We start from the raw sequence: 22,786 nt of genomic DNA, 5'->3' as shown, positions 1-22,786 counted from the left end.
GACGCAGAGATTATGCTATTCTCATGTCAGCAGGATGTAAAGACTCTTCTAGACATCATAGGCTGGATGTGAAGCCATTTTGATTTTTCACAAATTCAGCAAATTTCTTAGTTCGAGAAAATCCACTGTGAAGTGTGAAGTTGCCGGATAATTCGATTATTACTGTTATTATTAATATCATTTTATTCATACCGCTGATGGAACACGACCGTAGTCTTGAGGTAAAACGCGAGACCAGCTAATATGACGTCTGGCGACCGAAAGCACATATCGACAAAATTTTTATCGCCCCTTTCCTCATCATCAATATGATGTGATTAGATTAGATTAGATTACATTAGATTAACTCTTGTTCCATACATCATGAATACGACATTTCGTAATGATGTGGAACGTGTCATTTTAATGAAAGATTTCTTTAAATACCATGATTCAATTTCTTTACAACAATTTTTTACACTCTCTCTCATTGCTTTTTATTTCTCTCTCTCTCTCTCTCTCTCTCTCTCTCACACACACACACACACACACACACACACACACATTCTTTTTTATTTTTATTTGTATGTTGTGCTCGACTATCGGCGAGGCACGAAAACGCCTGTGAATGACTTGCTTAGTTTTGAGTGCACTTACGAAAGAAATATAAAAACAACAATGAGAGTTACTGATTTATGATGTTCAGTTTGCAGTCAGTTCTGAGTATTATTAGTAACTACGCTCCAGTCCCTAAACCTAGTTACAGAAAGCGAATCAGACGCATTACGTATTCCAGGCCGTAGCAGCCGCGACTTGGAGACACCAGCTATGGTCACTTCCCAGACCGCTGTAGGATCACATCGGTTCGTCTTCTTCCTGCTGGTACTGTAACTGAGATTTGGCAACAAGGCAACGTATGTTTGGCAACTCTGTGATCGACGAGTTACTTCCTGGTGTGCACGGAATTAAGCCTCAAAGTTCACTTGATTTTACCTGTCATTTCCATTGAATAATCTGAGTTATTATAGCTTGAAGGGTAACAAAAGATTGAAAATTTACGGCTTTCAGCCCAGGAAAGTCGTTGCAGGTGGAAATCGCAACTAATCTCGACCTTTAAATAGCGGTTTACGAGTTCTAGTTACTATTGCCGTCGTAATAGGAAGCTGAGACCCATACCTCCTCGCCAGCTCTGTGGTAACGTGCTGACCTGTGAAACAGCGTCTGTTACGGTTTGCAGTTCCAGTCTCACTGACTGAAACGTTTTTATCCCTTCTGTGAAAGAGCTACAAGCAGTCAGATCAAACATCAATAAGGAAATCGCAAGAAAATGCTTTCAGCTCATAGTGCAATGTTGAAAAACTTACAATGCTGCACAACAGGTAACGCCTCTTTCCGCTGCTGACAAGCGAATTTTGCGTTTCTAGGAATACGTAACTATATTTATGAAATGCCACATTTGCATACCTCTTGAGTATGACACAGCATACCAATTAAACACAGACCCAATCAAAATCTAAGTGAGTAGTATTTTACTAATTCGTGTCGATAGAGGCATGCTTGTGTACAGATACTTTCGTCGTAAGGTTATCATGGTTAGTTTTATTTCATTTCTTATAATACAGTGCACAATTTTCGTAAGGTTTCCTTTAGTGTTGTTAAAACAATAGTAAACATGAAAGAGAAATTAATCATCAACGATATATGCGAATTCTCTGATGTTACCTATGACAGTCTGACAATGCACATGCAGTTTATTGATTACATGCATGTAGAAAATTTGCTCTGAGTTAAAGCTAACAATCAAAGTTTGAAGAAGAATAAAATATCACTACCACACGATGGCTAATGTAGAAAATACTTTTCTGACATATTATGGCACGATGCGCTCTCCCTGCACATCTTCGAGATGCATCTGCTGCCTGCTGTCTATTAAACCTGAATAGAACAAAATGTCACAGTAGTTAGTCCTTTTTCCACATGCGACTACTTTGGGTTGAGAAGTGAAGGGAATTATGTTCAAAGTTCCATTAGATTGATAACTTCAGCAGAGAGCAGAATTGCGTTTTAAAAAATGTAGCACTGAATGTATTCGAACTCGCAACATCTTATCTATGCTACAAGCTGACACGTAGCTACAACAGCTCCAGAGCTCGGCAACTATTCCTCCAGAACTTTTGGATTCCACAGCACTGTGAGATTATGCATATGGCCAGGTCTTGACTTCTGAGAGACAAACAGTTACAGCTTTTCTTTTGGACTGAACGACGTTTTCTAGTAACAGATAGCGCAATAGAATAGCTCAAGTGGAAAGGAACACTTCCTATTTAAACTTATGCATCCTACAATGTTGGCAGTTGTGTGTAGGTGGCAGTAACGTGATTTTATTTCTGTGATTACAAAATAGTCGAATGTATGCACTGGGTAGCCGAGGCAACTAGTTCATGGTGATTCGGTCAACCAAGTAAATGAATTTACTGAACATGCTGCAAATTACTACAGGGAGCCTGTGTGTCAGAATTCTCATCCAGTGTGGCGCAACTGCGTTACGATAGAAAAATGACTCGCAGAGAAGAGGATTTCGTGGTCTGTTGGACGGATGGTAGGTTGTTATACCTATGGTCTGGGTTCGATTCCCACTTCCGTCAATGATTTTAGATAGGGAGAGACAGATTCCATTCTCTCCTGGCTACACCAAGTGAAGGAGATATAATGGCTGCGTGGTCTGAAAATTCACATTAAAGATGATATTCCTTCTTTACCAAGTAGACGGTAGGTTGAACCACAATAAAGTCTGGAGTGGCGACATGTAGAAACTCTATCACCAGTAACCTTTCTTATACTAGTTATTTATTTCAAGTAACGACACAAACGATATGTATGGTCACAGGACACTTATTCCATCTTTTATTTGAGCTTCTGTATGTCGATAAAATTGGTTCTGAACTGGGAATGCAACTCAGACCGCCCTTAACGCGGAATTTGATCCCTTCGTGGCAATACAGCTCGGCTACAATTTGTTGTTTGTTCAAAACTGCAGATTCCTCAACACCTTCACACATTATGCGTGAATGGGATCGAATCCTGGCCCGGCACTAAAGATTTAATTATGTATTATCAAGCTCTAGCATGAGAACACCTATCTGCTGGTGGATAATAATTTTGATTTTTAATGTATTTTCATTCGCTGTCAACACTAACGATATCTGACGTTTTTAACTCCCAGAGAGACAGAACTATTTGCGAGATGACTGTAAGTTCAAGATGCTATTCTGAGCAGCTGGTGGAGAAAAATTCGGTAGCTGACGTCTCTTTGTGTGTAGTCAACAACGATATGTGTGGGGCTCTATTCCCAGTGAGCGCTGAACTCTTCGTCATATTATTTCAGTTCAAACATGCTCACATGTCACTGCTGGTGCAACAAACCCATATTTAACGTTAGTTTTCTCTAGAATATAACAGCGATAGGTGCCGGGTTGGAGTCCTGGGAAGGAAAAAATTAATGTTTCGTCTCGTCATTTCAGTTAAAACATCTAGTTACTGCCGCGAAATTCCGATATGTCACATTTGACTGTGCTTCAATAGCAATCCGATTAGGTTCCGGGTTCGAATCCGTGTCCAACACACAGCTTTACCTCACGGCATTTCAAGTAAGTTACTTGTGAAGAAGCAATATTTAACGTCTCTCGTAGTTCGTTAACAGGGACAATAGATGCTGGGTAGGAATTCGCGTCTGTTAAAAATGTTTGCGTTATGCAATTTAAAGTTGATATTTGCTAACTGATACTGTCTAAAATCGAGGTATATCACTCTCTGTGTGCCTCATCAGGAATGACTGTTAGTTTCCGTCAGTCACTATATCTTTGCTTAGTCTGCATGAGCTGGGTTTGAATCCATATGCAGAACAAGACGGTTCGTCGTGTCATTTAATGTTCATACATATTCTCAACTAGCTGCTCGTGAATAACTTAAATTTTTAATGTCATTTTGTGTTAAATAGTTCAAATGGTTCAAATGGCTCTGAGCACTATGGGACTTAACTTCTAAGGTCATCAGTCCCCTAGAACTTAGAACTACTTAAACCTAACTAACCTAAGGACATCACACACATCCATGCCCGAGGCAGGATTCGAACCTGCGACCGTAGCGGTCACGCGGTTCCAGACTGAAGCGCCTAGAACCGCACTGCCACATCGGCCGGCCCCCACCATCTGGTATCAATGCATTACCTTATAATCCATTATATATAATCATTTTCATAGTACACTTGATATTATAGATGAGTAGGACACAAGACAGGACATAGATAATGTCCGTTTGACGTCAACAGTGTGTAACATTTTACTTTTTTTGAATGTTCCTCTCCAATAATTTTTAGATTAGTTACAATAAGCTTACGCTGCAAGAGAATTCGCTTGTATTTTTCAATATGTGGTCTGTTGTCGGTTTGAAGGTCTTCCATAACATCGGCAACGTAGTGCAACTCCACCGAGAGCTGTCTGGAGTAGGGTGGAGATAGCAATGTGAAAGTTGCGAGCTGTCGAAGACGATCTTCATATTCCTAATGCGATTAGGACATCGTATACTCTTGACGACGTTTAGCACCTGTGCGGTCAGTCACCCAATTTCAGAATTCATTTTGAGTAATCCTGCTAAATTCCCAAAATATTGTCTTTTTATATTGATGAGTAATATGGATAGCCGTCACGTTCATGTGCCGTCTACAACGCAAATTTAATGTTACTATCCTAGGAACTAATCTGCAATACGTTTTGTATTTCATAATCGGAACTATCTGCATTAACCGTCATCAGAGCAATGTCAGGGAACAGAATGCTGCAGTGCCTACTTGAGGACCTGCTTGAGTCGTGTTCTAAGGAAAGGGTAGTTGCTGGTTCACATTATATTACACTAGCGAGAAGTACCGACTTTTCCTTTTCTCTGCAAACATCCAGAACCAAATTCAGTAACTAAATGCTAAGAATATATTTGCATTGTGCCAACTCAAAGATCAATAGATATGGATATAGATATAGATTTTTATATTTAAAGCCATTCTCGTTCTGCGTTGGAATGAACATCATTCATTATTTGCTTGTTCTTGTTACGATTGTTATTGTCATTCTCTCACTCGCAAGAGTCTTATGCTGATGCAGTATGAATAAATTATGCCATTGGATACAAAGCGGTTTAGTTTTGAGACCTAACCCACGAGGGGGGAAGGCACAGTGGTCTGCTTCAGGAATTCCAAGCAATAAAACACAAAAAACAACCCAGGAAGGGTTCGAACAGCTACTTTCACGCAGGGACATGCATTTGGAATCTGTTCATCGTTACGGGGTGAAACAAGAGGGTAACATTACTGAAACAATGATCGGGCTACTTAGTATATAATAGAGCATACAGATTTCAAGGAGGAAACGTCTGAAGACGCAGACTTCCTCGTTATCAATATGTGCGGCATATCTTTCGTGTTAACGAAAGTAAATTCCCGCTTTACCTCTTCTTACGTGTCAAATGAAATGAATGCCATGAGGAATAGAATATTTGTTGACTGCGTCTCTTCTTGCTTCCATCCTTACCAACATATTTCTTCATTCTCGTGGTAATCATGACATTCTATGTGCAAGCTGCAAACGATTGCAAGTGGACAAATTCGACATCGAGGGGTGCAAAGCGTTTGGTATCTTACATTATATTCAATTCGAATAAGCTTCCGGTGTATTTTTACTTCGTTTGTATTTTTAGATGATTATGAACGTTACGGAAATTTATCTCACATGCTTTATGTTGAATGAGAAACATTGAATGATCCGTTTTGCTTTCCCTACGTTGAAATGATATAATGTCGGCGTCAACAGCCTTCTTCCACGCCGGAAGCTGAAACTTGTATCATTCTGGATTAATGATAATTGAATGTCTCATATGTATACATAGCCCACAAGGCGACGTCAGAAACCATCAGGGGAGAACGCCGCATAAAAACCAAACGTGCGCGCGCGTCTCCACTCTGAAGAACCGTATCGGAGAATCACGGCAAGCATTTCGCTGAAGAGCTGCCTCGTCAGAGAGCCGAGAAATGGCAGCGTCGTAGCAAGTATTTGTCAACACTCTGATAGTGCATTTACTTCCGGGTGTAGGTCGGCGTTACCTCGCTAAATTCACTTGACATTCGTTTTCCACATCGAAGACTCGTACGTTATAATCCACTGCAAGATGACACAATTAGAAAGTATATTTAATTTCTGGACTCCAAGAACGGCGTTCTTCACATAAGTAACAGCTGTTTGTGTGTGCATTCGGGAGGACGACGGTGCAATCCCGCGCCCGGCCATCCTGATTTAGGTTTTCAATGATTTCCCTAAATCGCTTCAGGCAAATGCCGGGATGGTTCCTTAGGAAGGGCACGGCCGATATCCTTCCCCATCCTTCCCTAATCCGAGCTTGTGCTCCGTCTCTAATGACATCGTTGTCGACGGGACGTTAAAACAGTAATCTCCACCTCCTCTGTTTGTGTGTTTAAGGTTGCGTTTTGAGGCTCAGGCAACATCGCAGTGACTATAGTCCGCCTCTGGCCGCCAGTGTGTCGTTAGCTCAGAGGTTCCCTTGTGCGTTGCAGTGCTTGTACTATAAGTTCGAATCACGGTAGAAGCCGCTGACTACAACCTTTTATTTTCCATTTTAATTAATGGAGTTGCAAACTGCTAGTAAAAATTTCTTATGCGAAATCTGAAGAATGCCTTTAAACATCAATCTTCGTCCGATTTCGACTTAGTAAATTAAGTTAATATCATGGATTTCTGCTTTGCAAATTCCAAGGTGCTTCACTGTAAAATTGGTCCTGAAAAGATTCAAACCGACTGTCAACGATATAAATTTGAGCTCTGTTCGTCATATAGGTCTAACATGTCAGAAGGTTGTTTATGAAGTGCACATGTTCATTAATATGGTTCCCATCTTCTAAATTTTTGCAATAGCATTTAACTGTAGACGTTTTCTAGCACCGGCGTTAGCAATTCCTTTCCGTTCTCTGAAACCTTCAAAACGACACATTTTTCTGGTTTAAATCTGATGACCTTAACTATCACTTCCGATCAACAATAAATACTTCATGAACCCATACATGGAACTCCAAATGTGCAGTGTGCCTGCACTGCTACAGAGCATGCATTGCAAGGTATTCACACAGTTTATCGCATAGACTTACCATAAGGAATGAAACAAGAACTGTAATACACTATACACCACAGACGCTCACTCTGGCTTGACGAAACAATCCAAACATTGACCAAAAGTTGCACAAATAATTAAGTTTGAAAGGAAAAGAAACGAGGTATGAAGCATTTATAAATTCATCGAATGTAGTGAGGTGGTTTAATTTCGTCCCAGTCTATAAAATTAATTTCGGGCCATACTCAGCTCGTGCCGATTACCCGCCTACTAATCAAGGCGTCTGTCTCCGTTGCTTTTGAGCGTGAATGGAAATTGTAGAAATTTTCTGTGGAGCAACATTTAATAATAAAGCGTTTTAAATCATCAAAAGCGATGAGCCGTAGCAGGCGCTTTCGATAAAGAACGGGGGAGTGCAGCGCCGCTGCTGTCTCCACGGCCGCTGCCAGTAGCCAGCAAATGGATCCCGGAGCTTTGCCGCATACGGCGTCCAGAGGAGGACAGTCTGCAGGAAATCTGCCGCAAAATCGTTACTAGATAAAATTTTGATATCGGTATGTCACAAAGCGAAATAGATTGAATCTGCGCTACCATTACATTCACGTCTTCAGCATTCAGACAGAAGAGGCTATAAAAATATTTTATGCCAGCTGCTCTCGATCCACTGACATTATGAACAGAAACAACGCACGCTACCGCTAGACCACAGGCGTAATCAGCCTAGAGTCTCTCTATCTTGGGACAAGTTTTCCTCCAGGAAGTGCCGCAGTCTACAGTGTTGCCAGATTGTGCAGATAACCGGACTTAGAGAATTAGCGAGTTGGCCAGTTTTTTTGTCCCATGTCGCGATCGGCGCGGACTTAGCCTCTGAAGCGGCCGGCCGCCGGTCGAGTTTTATGTCAAAGAGTGTACGTACGCATCCTGTCTAATCAGCTGTATCGATTCCGACGGACTTGAGCAATTCCAGCAGGACAATGCGACACACCATACGCCCGGAACTGTTACAGAGTGGCTCCAGAAACACTATTTTGAGTTTAAGCATTTCCGCTGGCCACCAGACATTATTGAGCATATCTAGGATGCGTTACTGTTCAGAAGAGATCTCCACTCCCTCGTACTCTCACGGTTTATGGACAGCGCTGCAGGATACATGGTGTCCTCCAGCACTACTCCAGACAGTAATCGAGTCCATGCCACCTGGCATTGCGGCACTATTGCGTGCTCGCGGGGGGCGCTACATGATATTAGGCAGGTGTACCAATTTCTTTGGCTCTTGAATGTACTACTATATTTCTTCCTCTAGCCTGAGAGGATGAGTGTGGTTAAGGTCCAGTTGGACATATCCTTCACTGGTGAGTGTTGTCCGTCAATGTGCGTTTATGCTGAGTGTTCTTTGGTTTTTAGAGACTTTGCTGCTTCTCGACAGCCGGCAGGTGTGGCCGAGCGGTTCTAGGCGCTTCAGTCTGGAACCGCGCGACCGCTACGGTCGCAGGTTTGAATCCTGCCCAGGGCATGGAAATGTGTGATGTCCTTAGGTTAGTTATATTTAAGTAGTTCTAAGTTCTAAGGGACTGATGACCTCAAATGTTAAGTCCCATATTGCTCAGAGCCATTTGACCCATTTGCTACTCGATGAGTAGCAATTTAGGTCTTCTGTACCAATGGAAGGTTTGATCGTACTGACCTAGGGTACTGATTAATTCATTCCGCGATGCCCTAGCTTTGTTATAAAACTGTTCCGCCAGGTATGGAACGGCGTTTGCAGTTTGTCTCTGTCTGCAGTTTTTGCGAGGGAATGCAGTGGAACTGTAGCTCTCGTCTAAGTGCTCTGTAGACGTTCCATCATAGATCTGGCCGCTTATTCCCATGCAAGGTACAAATATTTCAGTATTCGTCTAATTAGATTTTGTTAGATGGTTACGCCAGTGCTTGGGTATAGGCAATTGTTGTAACTGAGGACATGATATAGGATCTGCATCCCGCCGAGCGCCTTCTTGCGGCGTTCCTCTATGTTGTACTTCCAAGTTAAGCGCTTGTCTAGCGTCACGCAGAGGTTCAAACGGCTCTGAGCACTATGGGACTTAACATCTGAGGTCATCAGTCCCCTAGAGCTTAGAACTACTTAAACCCAACTAACCTAAGGACATCACACACAGCCATGCCCGAGGCAGGATTCGAACCTATGACCGTAGCAGTCGCGCGGTTCCGGTCTGACTAGAAATGCTCGCCACCGCTGCCGGCTACGCAGAGGTACCTCACAGTCTTTCTCCAAGGGAGGTTGTGTCCTTGCAACTGTGCACGTCATCTAGAGGACCTGCCATTATACAACCTTCGACTGTTTCCTGCGCGAAAGACGGCCTTCTTTTTTAGAGACTCGGCCTAATTCGAATGGCGAAAGTATTTTGTTTTGCTTTGTTGTCAACTGTGCGGGAAGAATGAGCGCAATACGGAATACGTACTCGTAATTAAACGATTTTTCCATAAATAACAACGTGCCTTAATACTAATTTACTCCAATGTATAGAGATTACATACCGCTATTGTACGAACTATAAGACGCACCTTAATTGTTATGCAATTTTTTTTAAAAAAGTAACTTTTCTACCATTTTTGTTTTTCGAGTGCAAACCCTGACTAAAAAAGTCCTTAATCTGAAAAACCGAACTGATCATTACAATCCCTGAAAATCGTCCTCTGACCTTTCTGCTTCTCCTTTTTTTTTCTTCTTCCTCTTCGTCGTCATCGTTGTCCTCTTCATATACAGGGTGTTACAAAAAGGTACGGCCAAACTTTCAGGAATCATTCCTCACACACAAATAAAGAAAATATGTTATGTGGACATGTGTCCGGAAACGCTTAATTTCCATGTTAGAGCTCATTTTAGTTTCGTCAGTATGTACTGTACTTCCTCGATTCACCGCCAGTTGGCCCAATTGAAGGAAGGTAATGTTGACTTCGGTGCTTGTGTTGACATGTGACTCATTGCTCTACAGTAATAGCATGAAGCACATAAGTACGTAGCATCAACAGGTTAGTGTTCATCACGAATGTGGTTTTGCAGTCAGTGCAATGTTTACAAATGCGGAGTTGGCAGATGCCCATTTGATGTACGGATTAGCACGGGGCAATAGCCGTGGCGCGGTACGTTTATATCGAGACAGATTTCCAGAACGAAGGTGTCCCGACAGGAAGACGTTCGAAGCAATCGATCGGTGTCTTAGGGAGCACGGAACATTCCACCCTATGACTCGCGACTGGGGAAGACCTAGAACGACGAGAACACCTGCAAGGGACGAGGCAATTCTTCGTGCAGTTGACGATAACCCTAATGTCAGCGTCAGAGAAGTTGCTGCTGTACAAGGTAACATTGACCACGTCACTGTATGGAGAATGCTACGGGAGAACCAGTTGTTTCCGTACCATGTACAGCGTGTGTAGGCACTATCAGCAGCTGATTGGCCTCCACGGGTACACTTCTGCGAATGGTTTATCCGACAATGTGTCAATCCTCATTTCACTGCAAATGTTCTCTTTACGGATGAGGCTTCTTTCCAGCGTGATCAAATTGTAAATTTTCACAATCAACATGTGTGGGCTGACGAGAATCCGCAGGCAATTGTGCAATCACGTCATCAACACAGATGTTCTGTGAACGTTTGGCCAGGCATTGTTGGTAGTGTGTTGATTGGGCCCCATGTTCTTCCACCTACGCTCAATGGAGCACGTTATCATGATTTCATACGGGATACTCTACCTGTGCTGCTAGAACATGTGCCTTTACAAGTACGACACAACATGTGGTTCATGCACGATGGAGCTCCTGCATATTTCAGTCGAAGTGTTCGTACGCTTCTCAACAACAGATTCGGTGACCGATGAATTGGTAGAGGCGGACCAATTCCATGGCCTCCACGCTCTCCTGACCTCAACCCTCTTGACTTTCATTTATGGGGGCATTTGAAAGCTCTTGTCTTCGCAACCCCGGTACCAAATGTAGAGACTCTTCGTGCTCATATTGTGGACGGATGTGATACAATTCGCCATTCTCCAGGGCTGCATCAGCGCATCAGGGATTCCATGCGACGGAGGGTGGACGCATGTATCCTCGCTAACGGAGGTCATTTTGAACACTTCCTGTAACAAAGTGTTTGAAGTCACGCTGGTACGTTCTGTTGCTGTGTGTTTCCATTCCATGATTAATGTGATTTGAAGAGAAGTAATAAAATGAGGTCTAACATGGAAAGTAAGCGTTTCCGGACACATGTCCACATAACATATTTTCTTTCCTTGTGTGTGAGGAATGTTTCCTGAAAGCTTGGCCGTACCTTTTTGTAACACCCTGTATAAGAGGGTCATCCTGCCATCGAGAGCGTTACTTACGCCGCACTTCATGAAAGAATTAACTATAATGTATTCTCTCACTCTAGACCACGACTGTTTTATCCACTGACACGCTTGTTTGATTGAAGGTTGTTTTAAAGCTCCCTTCGGCGTGAATTCATGTTGGGTTTCATCCATCTTCCATCTGCTCCATTCCTCTCTCATGTACCCTTTAAATAGTTTATTTGTCGAGACACCAAGGGATTGCAATTGTGAATTAAGTGCTCCCGGAATAACAGCAATCTCTGTGTTTCCCCGTCTCAGTTTCTCTTTCATAGAATTTCTCAAATGACTACTACACTGATCTAGCACAAGAAGAGAACTCTTCTTCAATAAAGCACCTGTCCTTCTCTTCCACGCTCTGCTAATCCATAATTTCATACCAGACTCATCCAGTCCCTGTCATGTACGTGAACAACACCACCTGGCGGTGTTTTAGAAGGTTTTGGCATCGTTTTGCGCTTGAAAATGATCATTGGATTAAGTTTAGTACAGTCAGCACAACATGAAACCACAACAGTGTAGTGCTTTTTTCATGTCCATTTGTTTTTATAGTTACAGTTTTAGCACCTTTCACGGCAAGAGTTCTATCACTCGGCACATCAAATGTCACAGGAGTTTCGTCCTTGTTCGCTACTGGGCTTAGTCCCACTATGGTTTTTTAATAAAGCGACAGAAAGATAATATTTTCTCTTCAAACTTTTGCGTAATTTCTGGGATATTTTGGTTTTGGTTCGCATGTTAAGTCCATGACGCTTCATATACGGGGGCGATGGCAAGGGAGTACCATATTACACTGGATAAAATGACTTCAGAAATCAGAGAATATATTGCTTCAACAGATTCAATTATTTTTTTAATAATTGTATAGCAATATACGTTGCAATGTATTTCAAACTCAATTTAACAAAGGAATAAGAACGGCATACAGCTTACTATCTAAACTAATAAATATCGTTTAACTTAAAATGGGCGTCTTATTATTTATTAATATACATTGGATGTATATTAATGAAAGTGTACCACTTACAATAATCAAGAAAGCTAAATATGCGGGGTATGCCTACCAACACTTAAATTGCTGACCCTAGACAAAAACTTCGAAATCACCAGACATCTGGGTCAAATCGTATTATTTTCTCGGGCACACACATCTGTAGACACGTTTTTACCCTGAACTCCAAAAACTACTTTAAGCAACACCAAATTTTACCAATTTGTCTGTGGAGGACCCCCGACTCTCCTTTTGTTAAGCGATATTCCATTCCCCCCCAAATCCCCCTCCCCAGCCATTAGCGCCCCCCTTCTCCCTTGATCGACTTCTAGAATCACCCTGTTCATATACCTGTACCAACAATCAACTCCACCTTTTAAAGTCTATTAAGTTCCACTGTAGCGCTAGTTTACGACCAAGTATTTGAACCCTTTTTGTATTAATTACAGTGCCATTTTGACGGCGTCCTTCAATCCATTTCAATACATCATCTACTAGTTTTAGCCATTTTGCATTCAGTACTCTATTTACACATTTAGTCTTCCCTCGTTTTTTTCAATTCTTCTTTACTAGCCCGCCAATGGTGAATGTTTTCGTTTCTGTTGGTGGAGAGACGAAATGCTGCTCAGCTGCTATGTTTCCACAATCTTCCGCATACGCTATTACTTTCAATTTATAGCCCGCGTCATATGGATACCTTTTATTTTTTTCCATTGCGAAACTAGCTACCAACAGAAATACACTTCTGGCCATTAAAATTGCTACACCACGAAGATGATGTGCTACAGACGCGAAATTTAACCGACAGGAAGAAGATGCTGTGATATGCAAATGATTAGCTTTTCAGAGCATTCACTCAAGGTTGGAGCCGGTGGCGACACCTACAACGTGCTGACATGAGGAGATTTTCCAACCGATTTCTCACACACAAACAGCAGTCGACCAGCGTTGCCTGGTGAAACGTTGTTGTGATGCCTCGTGTAAGGAGGAGAAATGCGTACCATAACGTTTCCGACTTTGATAAAGGTCGGATTGTAGCCTATCGCGATTGCGGTTTATCGTATCGCGACATTGCTGATCGCGTTGGTCGAGATCCAATGACTGTTAGCAGAATATGGAATCGGTGGGTTGAGTAGGGTAATACGGAACGCCGTGCTGGATCTCAACGGCCTCGTATCACTAGCAGTCGAGATGACAGGCATCTTATCCGCGTGGCTGTAACGGATCGTGCAGCTACGTCTCGATCCATGAGTCAACAGATGGGGACGTTTGCAAGACAACAACCATCTGCATGAACAGTTCGACGACATTTGCAGCAGCATGGGCTATCAGTTCGGAGACCACGGCTGCGGTTACCCTTGACGCTGCATCACAGACAGGAGCGCCTACAATGGTGTACTCAACGACGAACCTGAGCGCACGAATGGCAAAACGTCATTTTTTCGGATGAATCCAGGTTCTGTTTACAGCATCATGATGGTCGCATCCGTGTTTGGCGACATCGCGGTGAACGCACATTGGAAGCGTGTATTCGTCATACGGCGTATCACCCGGCGTGTTGGTGGTATGGGGTGCCATTGGTTACACGTGTCGGTCACCTCTTGTTGGCACTGACGGCACATCAAACAGTGGACGTTACATTTCAGATGTGTTACGACCCGTGGCTCTACCCTTCATTCGATCCCTGAGAAAACCCTACATTTCAGCAGGATAATGCACGACCGCATGTTGTAGGTCCTGTACGGGCCTTTCTGGATACAGAAAATGTTCGACTTCTGCCCTGGGCAGCACATTCTCCAGATCTCTCACCAATTGAAAACGTCTGGTCAATGGTGTCCGAGCAACTGGCTCATCACAATACGCCAGTCACTACTCTTGATGAACTGTGGTATCGTGTTGAAGCTGCATGGGCAACTGTACCTGTACACGCCATCCAAGCTCTGTTTGACTCAATGCCCAAACTATCAAGGCCGTTATTACGGCCAGAGGTGGTGGTTCTGGGCACTGATTTTTCAGGATCTATGCACCCAAATTGGTTCAAATGGCTCTGAGCACTATGGGACTTAACTTCTAAGGTCATCAGTCCCCTAGAACTTAGAACTACTTAAACCTAACTAACCTAAGGACATCACACACATCCATGCCCGAGGCAGGATTCGAACCTGCGACCGTAGCGGCCGCGCGGTTCCAGACTGTAGCGCCTTTAACCGCTTGGCAACCACGGCCGGCGCGCACCCAAATTGCGTGAAAATGTAATCACATGTCAGTTCTAGTATAATATATCTGTCCAATGAATACCCGTTTATCATTTGCATTTCTTCTTGGTTTAGCAATTTTAATGGCCAATAGTGTATTGTACAGTTACTGGAACACAAATCACTTTCAATTCAAGTTCACTGGCTCCGTATGCTGCAGTGGCGCATCATAGGCTGGACAGTGTTCTGGGTTTGTAGTGGCGGGGCGGGAGGGAGACAGTGTTAGCAAGCTGCTGAATTCCCATCGCGTGTGTGCACTGCTGCTGTCAGTTGAACCCAACGTTGCCAGATAGAGATAGATTTCCCGTGGCATCGAATAAATTTTTAAGACTGGCGGGAATTTTAAATCAAGCACTGGGCATTTTTATATTAATTTCGAGTATAAAGCACTCCGTCATCAGGCCCCATGTGGCCCACTGGGACCATCCGACCGCCGTGTCATCCTTAGTTGAGGATGCGGATAGGGGGGGCGTGTGGTTAGCACACCGCTATCCCGGTCGTTGTGATGGTTTTCTTTGACCGGAGTCGCTACTATTCCGTCGAGTAGCTCCTCAATTGACATCACGAGGCTGAGTGCACCCCGAAAAATGGCAACAGCGCATGGCGGCTCGGATGGTCACCCATCCGAGTGCCGGCCACGCCCGACAGCGCTTAACTTCGGTGATCTGACGGGAACTGGTGTATCCACTGCGACAAGGCCGTTGCCAATTTCGAGTATAAGGCAGACCTAAATTTTGGAGGCAATGTTTCGAAGACCATAAAGTAGGGTAGATAGCTACTTTCACTTTGGTGGCCTATTCTGTGCCGAGGAGAAGGAGTGCTGCAGGGCCAGAGTGGTATAGTCCGTGCAGGATAAAGTGACCGACGCGCAGTGATCAATTTTCTTCGAAACGTTGGGCGAGTTTATTTGTTTGTTCGTAAGGGCAGGCCGACACTGACTGTAACCTTTTGGCCGGTCGGCAGTAACAGAATCTAGGCGCACGCCCTAAATTTTTCTCAAACGATTTTACAGAAACTATACGGTAAAAAAGAATCATTTATGCTTTACTTATGGCTTTATATGTCAGGTTCATCATGATGCGCCCATAATTTCATTAATGGTCATAGTTATTGTGGTATTTACATGGAAGTAAGAAACTGCGCGAAATTCGAAGGAAGTTTGTAATGATTAATAGAGGTCGCTATGATTTTACGTTGCATAATATATTGCAGCATATGAAATTTAGCTGTCCTAGGAATTTTTCTTTAGGCTTGGCTGGAGGGCTCTATCTGTCACCAACCTCGAGAAAATCGATGTGACGTAGCATACTCTTTTGCGATCGCGCCGCGCCAGAGTGAAATACCCACAATGTTCATCATCTTTCATAGACGGTTTGAGATGTCGGAATGAAATTTTGGCAAATAACAGCACGCAGATAGGAGAGCATTTGTGATATGGTCATTACGAAAAACTTTATTATCAACCATGTTATTCCATTAAATACAGCCTTTTTCGATGAAAGACGCATTTTAGGGCCATCGACAGCTGGTGAAATGAGCGATGCTATGGGTTTTGGAACAACATAAGTGAAGACATTACACGTTTATTTAGTACCGAGATTGTGCTGTTTCATAAGCTACTGACCTTACTTTTCCTCGTTTCTTCATTTAATAAACTTAATAAATCGCTTCTTCAGAATTCATTTGCAGCTACGTCTGCACAACATGTAGAGGTGAGACTGTCTAAACTCCACTGGATCTCGGCAAAAGAAGCAAATTTTAATATGGCTACCAGGGAAATGTGTAGGTTTTACTCAATATTCGCCATTGATGATGATCCTCTGGAAGTTACGAGGGGTGTTTGAAAAGTCCGTGTAAAGTCCGAGAAATGGCACCACCGGCACGTATCGAGGTCATGTTTAGTTAGTAGCATCTTTGGAGAGAACGCACACCAAGTTTCAGTCATATTGGTCTATTTCTTTCTGCTTGGCATTCGTATGAATCAAGGAAGTCGAGTGATTGTCAAAAAATGGGCGAAAAAGAATTTCGTGTGGTGATTAAACATTACTTTATGGAAAGCAAAACGCCTCAGGAGACTAAAGAGAAGCTTGATAAACTTAAAGGCGACTCTGCACCTTCGATTAGAACAGTTTGTAAGTGGATTCAAAATTTTCAGAGTGGTCATATGGGCACAAGTTATGCTGAACGTTCTGGACGCCCTGTGGAGGTTACGACTCCAGAAATAATTGGTAAAATCCATGGTATGGTGATGGATGACAGAAGAGTTAAGGTGCATGAGAGTGCTAGTGCTGTGGGCGTCTCGAATGAATGGGTACATAATATTTTGCATAAACATTTGGACATGAGAAAGCTATCCGCAAGATGGGTTCCGCGATTACTCACGCTTGACCAAAAACGGAATCGTGTGAAGTGTTGCAAGGATGGTTTACAACTGTTCAGGAAGAATCCACATGACTTTAAGCGTCGTTTTTTCACTGTGGATGAAACATGAATACATTACTACTGAGACCAAAGAACAATCTAGGAAGAAGGGAGAATCTGCACCAAAAAAGGTGAAGACCATTCTTTCGGCCGGAAACGTTATGGCGACTGTCTTTTGGGATCGCAAGGGATAATCCTCATCGACTATATGGAAAAGGGTAAAAGCATTACAGGTGCATATTATTCATCGTTATTGGACAGTTTCAAAACCGAGCTGCAAGAAAAATGCCGGCGATTGGACCGCAAAAAAGTCATTTTCCGTCACGTCAATGCACCAGCAGACAAATCAGCAGTTGTGGTCGGAAAACTAGTGGATATTGCATACCAACTCGTTTCACAACCCCCCCTATTCTCCAGACTTGGCTCCCTCGGACTACTATTTCTTCCCCAATTTGAAGAAATGGCTGGTGGGACAGAGATTTTATTCAAACGAGGAGGTGATTGCAGTAACTAATAGCTATTTTGCAGACTTGGACAATTCCTATTATTCGGAAGGGATCAACAAATTAGAACAGCGTTGGACGAAGTGTAGAAGTCTTAAAGGAGACTATGTTAGAAAACTAAAAAGGTTTACCCCTAACATGTAAGTAGTTTTTATTATTGCACGCCACTCATACAGATGGTTAACAAAGCACTCTGTCTTCAGGCCACGAGTGGCCTACTGGGACCATCCGACCGCCATGTCATCCTTGGTGGAGGATGCGGATAGGAGGGGCGTGGGGTCTGCACACCGCTCTCCCAATCGTAAGATAGTATTCTTGACCGAACCCGCTACTATTCGGTCGAGTAGCTCCTCAACTGGCATCACGAGGCTGAATGCACCCCGAAAAATGGCAACAGCATATGGCAGCCTGGATGGTCACCCATCCAAGTGCCAACCACGCTAGACAGCGATTTAGTTTGGTGATCTTACGAGAACCGGTCTATCCACTGTGGCAAGGGCATTACAAATGGTTAACAAGCCAGGCGAAAATAAACCGCTGCATTTTCGACGAAATTCGTTTTAGATAGTAAGCGAAGCAGAGGTGATAGCAGAACGTTTTGAATGGCCACCATGCAAGTGTGGGCATGGAGTCCCCCCCCCCCCCAAAATCCCCCCTCCCACCCCCCCCACCCCCACTCCCCGCAACTAGATACAGAAAATGTGAGCGTGGGCTTCAGCTTAGTGCAGCACTTCCCCTCCAGCGCTCAGCATTTCCCCTACAGCACCTGCCCATTACCCCCACCACTCTCCACACCTTCGCGTCAAGCGGACAGGCCTTTCTGCGTGCGCTGTACCTTCGAGCAGCGGCGCCGACTGGACGAGCCTCTCCCTGATGGCCGCCGCGGAGGCTGCCGCCGCCGCCGCCGTCGCCGCCGCCGCCGACGCCACCGCTGACGCCCCCGCGGTCGCGGGCGACGGCGCGTGCGTGGGCGTGTGCGGGTGGTGCGGCGCGTGGTGCTGGTGCGCGTGGTGCGGCGCGTGGTGCGGGTGGTGGTGGCGGCCGTGGCGCGGCTGGTGGAAGGGCACGCAGAGGAAGGCCAGCACGAGGCGCGCCGCCTCCGTCTTGCCCGCGCCGCTCTCGCCCGATACCACCACGCACTGGTCCTCGTGGCGATCCCGCAGGAAGCGGTAGGCGCACGCCGCCGACGCGTACCTGCCGGCACCCCAGAACACTGTAGCCTGGCCACGCGTGCTCACGTACTCTGCCAACTACTCGTTGACCTTTCGCACAGGGCATAGTAGCCGGCCGATGTGGCCGAACGGTTCTAGGTACTTCAGTCCAGACCCGCGCTGCTGCTATGGTCGCAAGTTCGAATCCTGCCGCGAGCATGGAAATGTGTGATCTCCTTAGGTTAGTTAGGTTTAAGCAGTTCTAAGTTCTAGGGCACTGATGACCTCAGATGTTAAGTCCCCTAATACACAGAACCATTTGAACTATTTGAACAGGGCATAGTAAGACTGGGTTGGTCAGTTGGGGGAACAGACCAAACAGCCAATGCATACCTGCCGGCACCCCAGAACACTGTAGCCTGGCCACGCGTGCTCATGTACTCTGCCAGCTACTCATTGACCTTTCAGACAGGGCTTAGTACCCAGCCAATGTGGCCGAACGGTTCTAGGCGCTTCAGTCCGGAACCGTGCTGCTGCTACGATCGCAGGTTCGAATCCTGCTTCGGGCATGGAAGTGTGTGATGTCCTTAGGTTAGTTAGGTTTAAGTAGTTCTAAGTTCTAGGCGACTGATGACCTCAGAAGTTAAGTCGCATAGTGCTCAGAGCCATTTCAACCATGACGCCATATCAAGTTGAGAATTTTTTTTAATACATGTAATTCAGTTCTAAATTTTATTGATTATTTACAGAGTAAAGAATTTAACTATCTACAACATTTAATAAGGCATAAGTTTTAATGAACTAGATATAAATATGTTTTGGCATAGCAAATAAGCTTGTTGCATTATGCATGATATGTTTTCTCTTTGTAAGAACAAAAACTTCAGAGTGCGCGATGAAGTAGTCGAGTGCGGATCTTCTGTAACTTTCATGAATGGGCATAGAATTGTTAATTTACAACCCGGAGGTAATTTAAAAATTATTCTAGGGAACCACGGCCCGACTTTGGTGCAAACAAATCGCGCGCGAATTCTCAAATATCGGCGAGGAGTAAGATAAACGGCTGGATATCGGACGTTATCGTCGCGTGTGTGATTGAGTAACGTTAACCACAATTTACGGACATTAGCATGAGCGGCATAGTAATCGTCTTGATGCTTAAAGCAAGCGAGAAGCGATTTACTGTCGGGAAACGACACATATTAATCATTGCATAATCAGCTTGTTGATACGTTGCTTAGCAACTCATAAACAGACAGTGACAGAATTATTGAAAGGATCTTTTAAGTATTAATGACCACTACACACGCATCAGAAACTAATTACTCTAACTGTGAGTCACTTCTGGATTGGATGACCTTTTTTTTATTTCAACTACACTCCTGGAAATGGAAAAAAGAACACATTGACACCGGTGTGTCAGACCCACCATACTTGCTCCGGACACTGCGAGAGGGCTGTACAAGCAATGATCACACGCACGGGACAGCGGACATACCAGGAACCGCGGTGTTGGCCGTCGAATTGCGCTAGCTGCGCAGCATTTGTGCACCGCCGCCGTCAGTGTCAGCCAGTTTGCCGTGGCATACGGAGCTCCATCGCAGTCTTTAACACTGGTAGCATGCCGCGACAGCGTGGACGTGAACCGTATGTGCAGTTGACGGACTTTGAGCGAGGGCGTATAGTGGGCATGCGAGAGGCCGGGTGGACGTACCGCCGAATTGCTCAACACGTGGGGCGTGAGGTCTCCACAGTACATCGATGTTGTCGCCAGTGGTCGGCGGAAGGTGCACGTGCCCGTCGACCTGGGACCGGACCGCAGCGACGCACGGATGCACGCCAAGACCGTAGGATCCTACGCAGTGCCGTAGGGGACCGCACCGCCACTTCCCAGCAAATTAGGGACACTGTTGCTCCTGGGGTATCGGCGAGGACCATTCGCAACCGTCTCCATGAAGCTGGGCTACGGTCCCGCACACCGTTAGGCCGTCTTCCGCTCACGCCCCAACATCGTGCAGCCCGCCTCCAGTGGTGTCGCGACAGGCGTGAATGGAGGGACGAATGGAGTCGTGTCGTCTTCAGCGATGAGAGTCGCTTCTGCCCTGGTGCCAATGATGGTCGTATGCGTGTTTGGCGCCGTGCAGGTGAGCGCCACAATCAGGACTGCATACGACCGAGGCACACAGGGCCAACACCCGGCATCATGGTGTGGGGAGCGATCTCCTACACTGGCCGTACACCACTGGTGATCGTCGAGGGGACACTGAATAGTGCACGGTACATCCAAACCGTCATCGAACCCATCGTTCTACCATTCCTAGACCGGCAAGGGAACTTGCTATTCCAACAGGACAATGCACGTCCGCATGTATCCCGTGCCACCCAACGTGCTCTAGAAGGTGTAAGTCAACTACCCTGGCCAGCAAGATCTCCGGATCTGTCCCCCATTGAGCATGTTTGGGACTGGATGAAGCGTCGTCTCACGCGGTCTGCACGTCCAGCACGAACGCTGGTCCAACTGAGGCGCCAGGTGGAAATGGCATGGCAAGCCGTTCCACAGGACTACATCCAGCATCTCTACGATCGTCTCCATGGGAGAATAGCAGCCTGCATTGCTGCGAAAGGTGGATATACACTGTACTAGTGCCGACATTGTGCATGCTCTGTTGCCTGTGTCTATGTGCCTGTGGTTCTGTCAGTGTGATCATGTGATGTATCTGACCCCAGGAATGTGTCAATAAAGTTTCCCCTTCCTGGGACAATGAATTCACGGTGTTCTTATTTCAATTCCCAGGAGTGTAATTGGTATTAGTGAACTTCTTTCGAGGTTGAAACTTCATTAGTGGTGTCGCGCTCATTCAGTTTAGGAGAACGATGGATAGTACTAGCTACGCTACTATTTATAGTTTTAAAAGAAAAGAGAGCACATACCTGTTTTTCTTTTGAGAAATGTTCGTACTTCAGTCGTCAGTCGTCAGTCTTATCAAACCAGAGGCACGAGTGATGCTCCCTCACAGCACTACGATATCGTGAACCACCGCAAACATGTGTCCCCTTCTCACCATATTTCTGCATTGAAAATATTGAGATACAGCCGCGGCACGAAGGAGGAAGAAATAAGAGGAAAGATCAGCGAAAGGAACGAAGCAAAGAGAGAAGTGGAGGTCACAAGTTGTTGAAAATCTGTGCACAGTGGGTTCCCCACAGCCTGATGGAGGAGCAGACGTTGAATAGATTGTCGATATCACTGTAGCACCTGGAATGGTGTCATGACGAAGACTATTGTTTCCTGTCCCATACTGTAGCGGGAGATGAAATATGGTGTCATCATTCTGAGCTGGAGAGCAAGCGATAGAGGCAAACAGGAGCACATTGATTCACCACCACAGAAAAAATCCAAAGCCGTTGACATCAGAAAAGTAATGATGAGCTCCTTCTTTGACTGCAAGGGCCCGCTGCTCATTGACTTTCTGGACCATGGCGCCAGAATTAATGCACAGCCATCTGTGGATACTCTGCAAAAATTGAAGCATGACATCAAGTTCAAACTCCCGGGAATGTTGTCAGAGGCCATCATTCGGCTGCAGGATAATACCCACCCAAATGCTGCCAAGGTCGTTTCGAATACGGTGTGGAAGGGAAGCCCTTACACATCCTCCATACAGTCCCAATCTCTCCCCATGCCACATCCATATTTTGGAGCTTGATGCAAGACATTCGTGACTGTCGATATGCTTCAGAGGAAGAGGTGCATGCCTGCTGACTATCATGGTTCTGTAAATAGCCGTAAACATTACTTTATGACGGCACTGACCGTCTTGGCTCACAGTGAGATAAATATATTAACAGTTATGGCGATTACTTGTGAAATAATGAACAATTAACTTACTTATTTCCATATGCCTCGTTTTCATTTCACTGACATAATCAGTTCCT

The 22,786-nt window shown here is 44.8% G+C and overlaps 1 protein-coding gene and 1 pseudogene across 1 annotated transcript in view; both read right to left on the bottom strand.

Annotated features, from left to right (window-relative positions):
* Window positions 1–22,786, bottom strand: part of LOC126109867 (unconventional myosin-Ib) — a 458,138-nt gene that overhangs the window by 285,660 nt on the left and 149,692 nt on the right. Inside the window, exons 3-4 of the mRNA XM_049914933.1 lie at window positions 18,771–18,893; window positions 18,535–18,611 (exon numbers count right to left, since the gene is read on the bottom strand). Of these exons, the coding sequence (XP_049770890.1) occupies window positions 18,535–18,611; window positions 18,771–18,893 (200 nt within the window). The remainder of the gene's footprint in view (window positions 1–18,534; window positions 18,612–18,770; window positions 18,894–22,786) is intronic.
* On the bottom strand, window positions 15,364–15,481 carry LOC126109939 (5S ribosomal RNA; annotated as a pseudogene).

This window comes from Schistocerca cancellata, chromosome 12 (assembly GCF_023864275.1).
Source record: "Schistocerca cancellata isolate TAMUIC-IGC-003103 chromosome 12, iqSchCanc2.1, whole genome shotgun sequence".
NCBI classification, from domain to species: Eukaryota; Metazoa; Arthropoda; class Insecta; order Orthoptera; family Acrididae; genus Schistocerca; species Schistocerca cancellata.
This window is presented reverse-complemented; position numbering and strand designations above follow the sequence as displayed.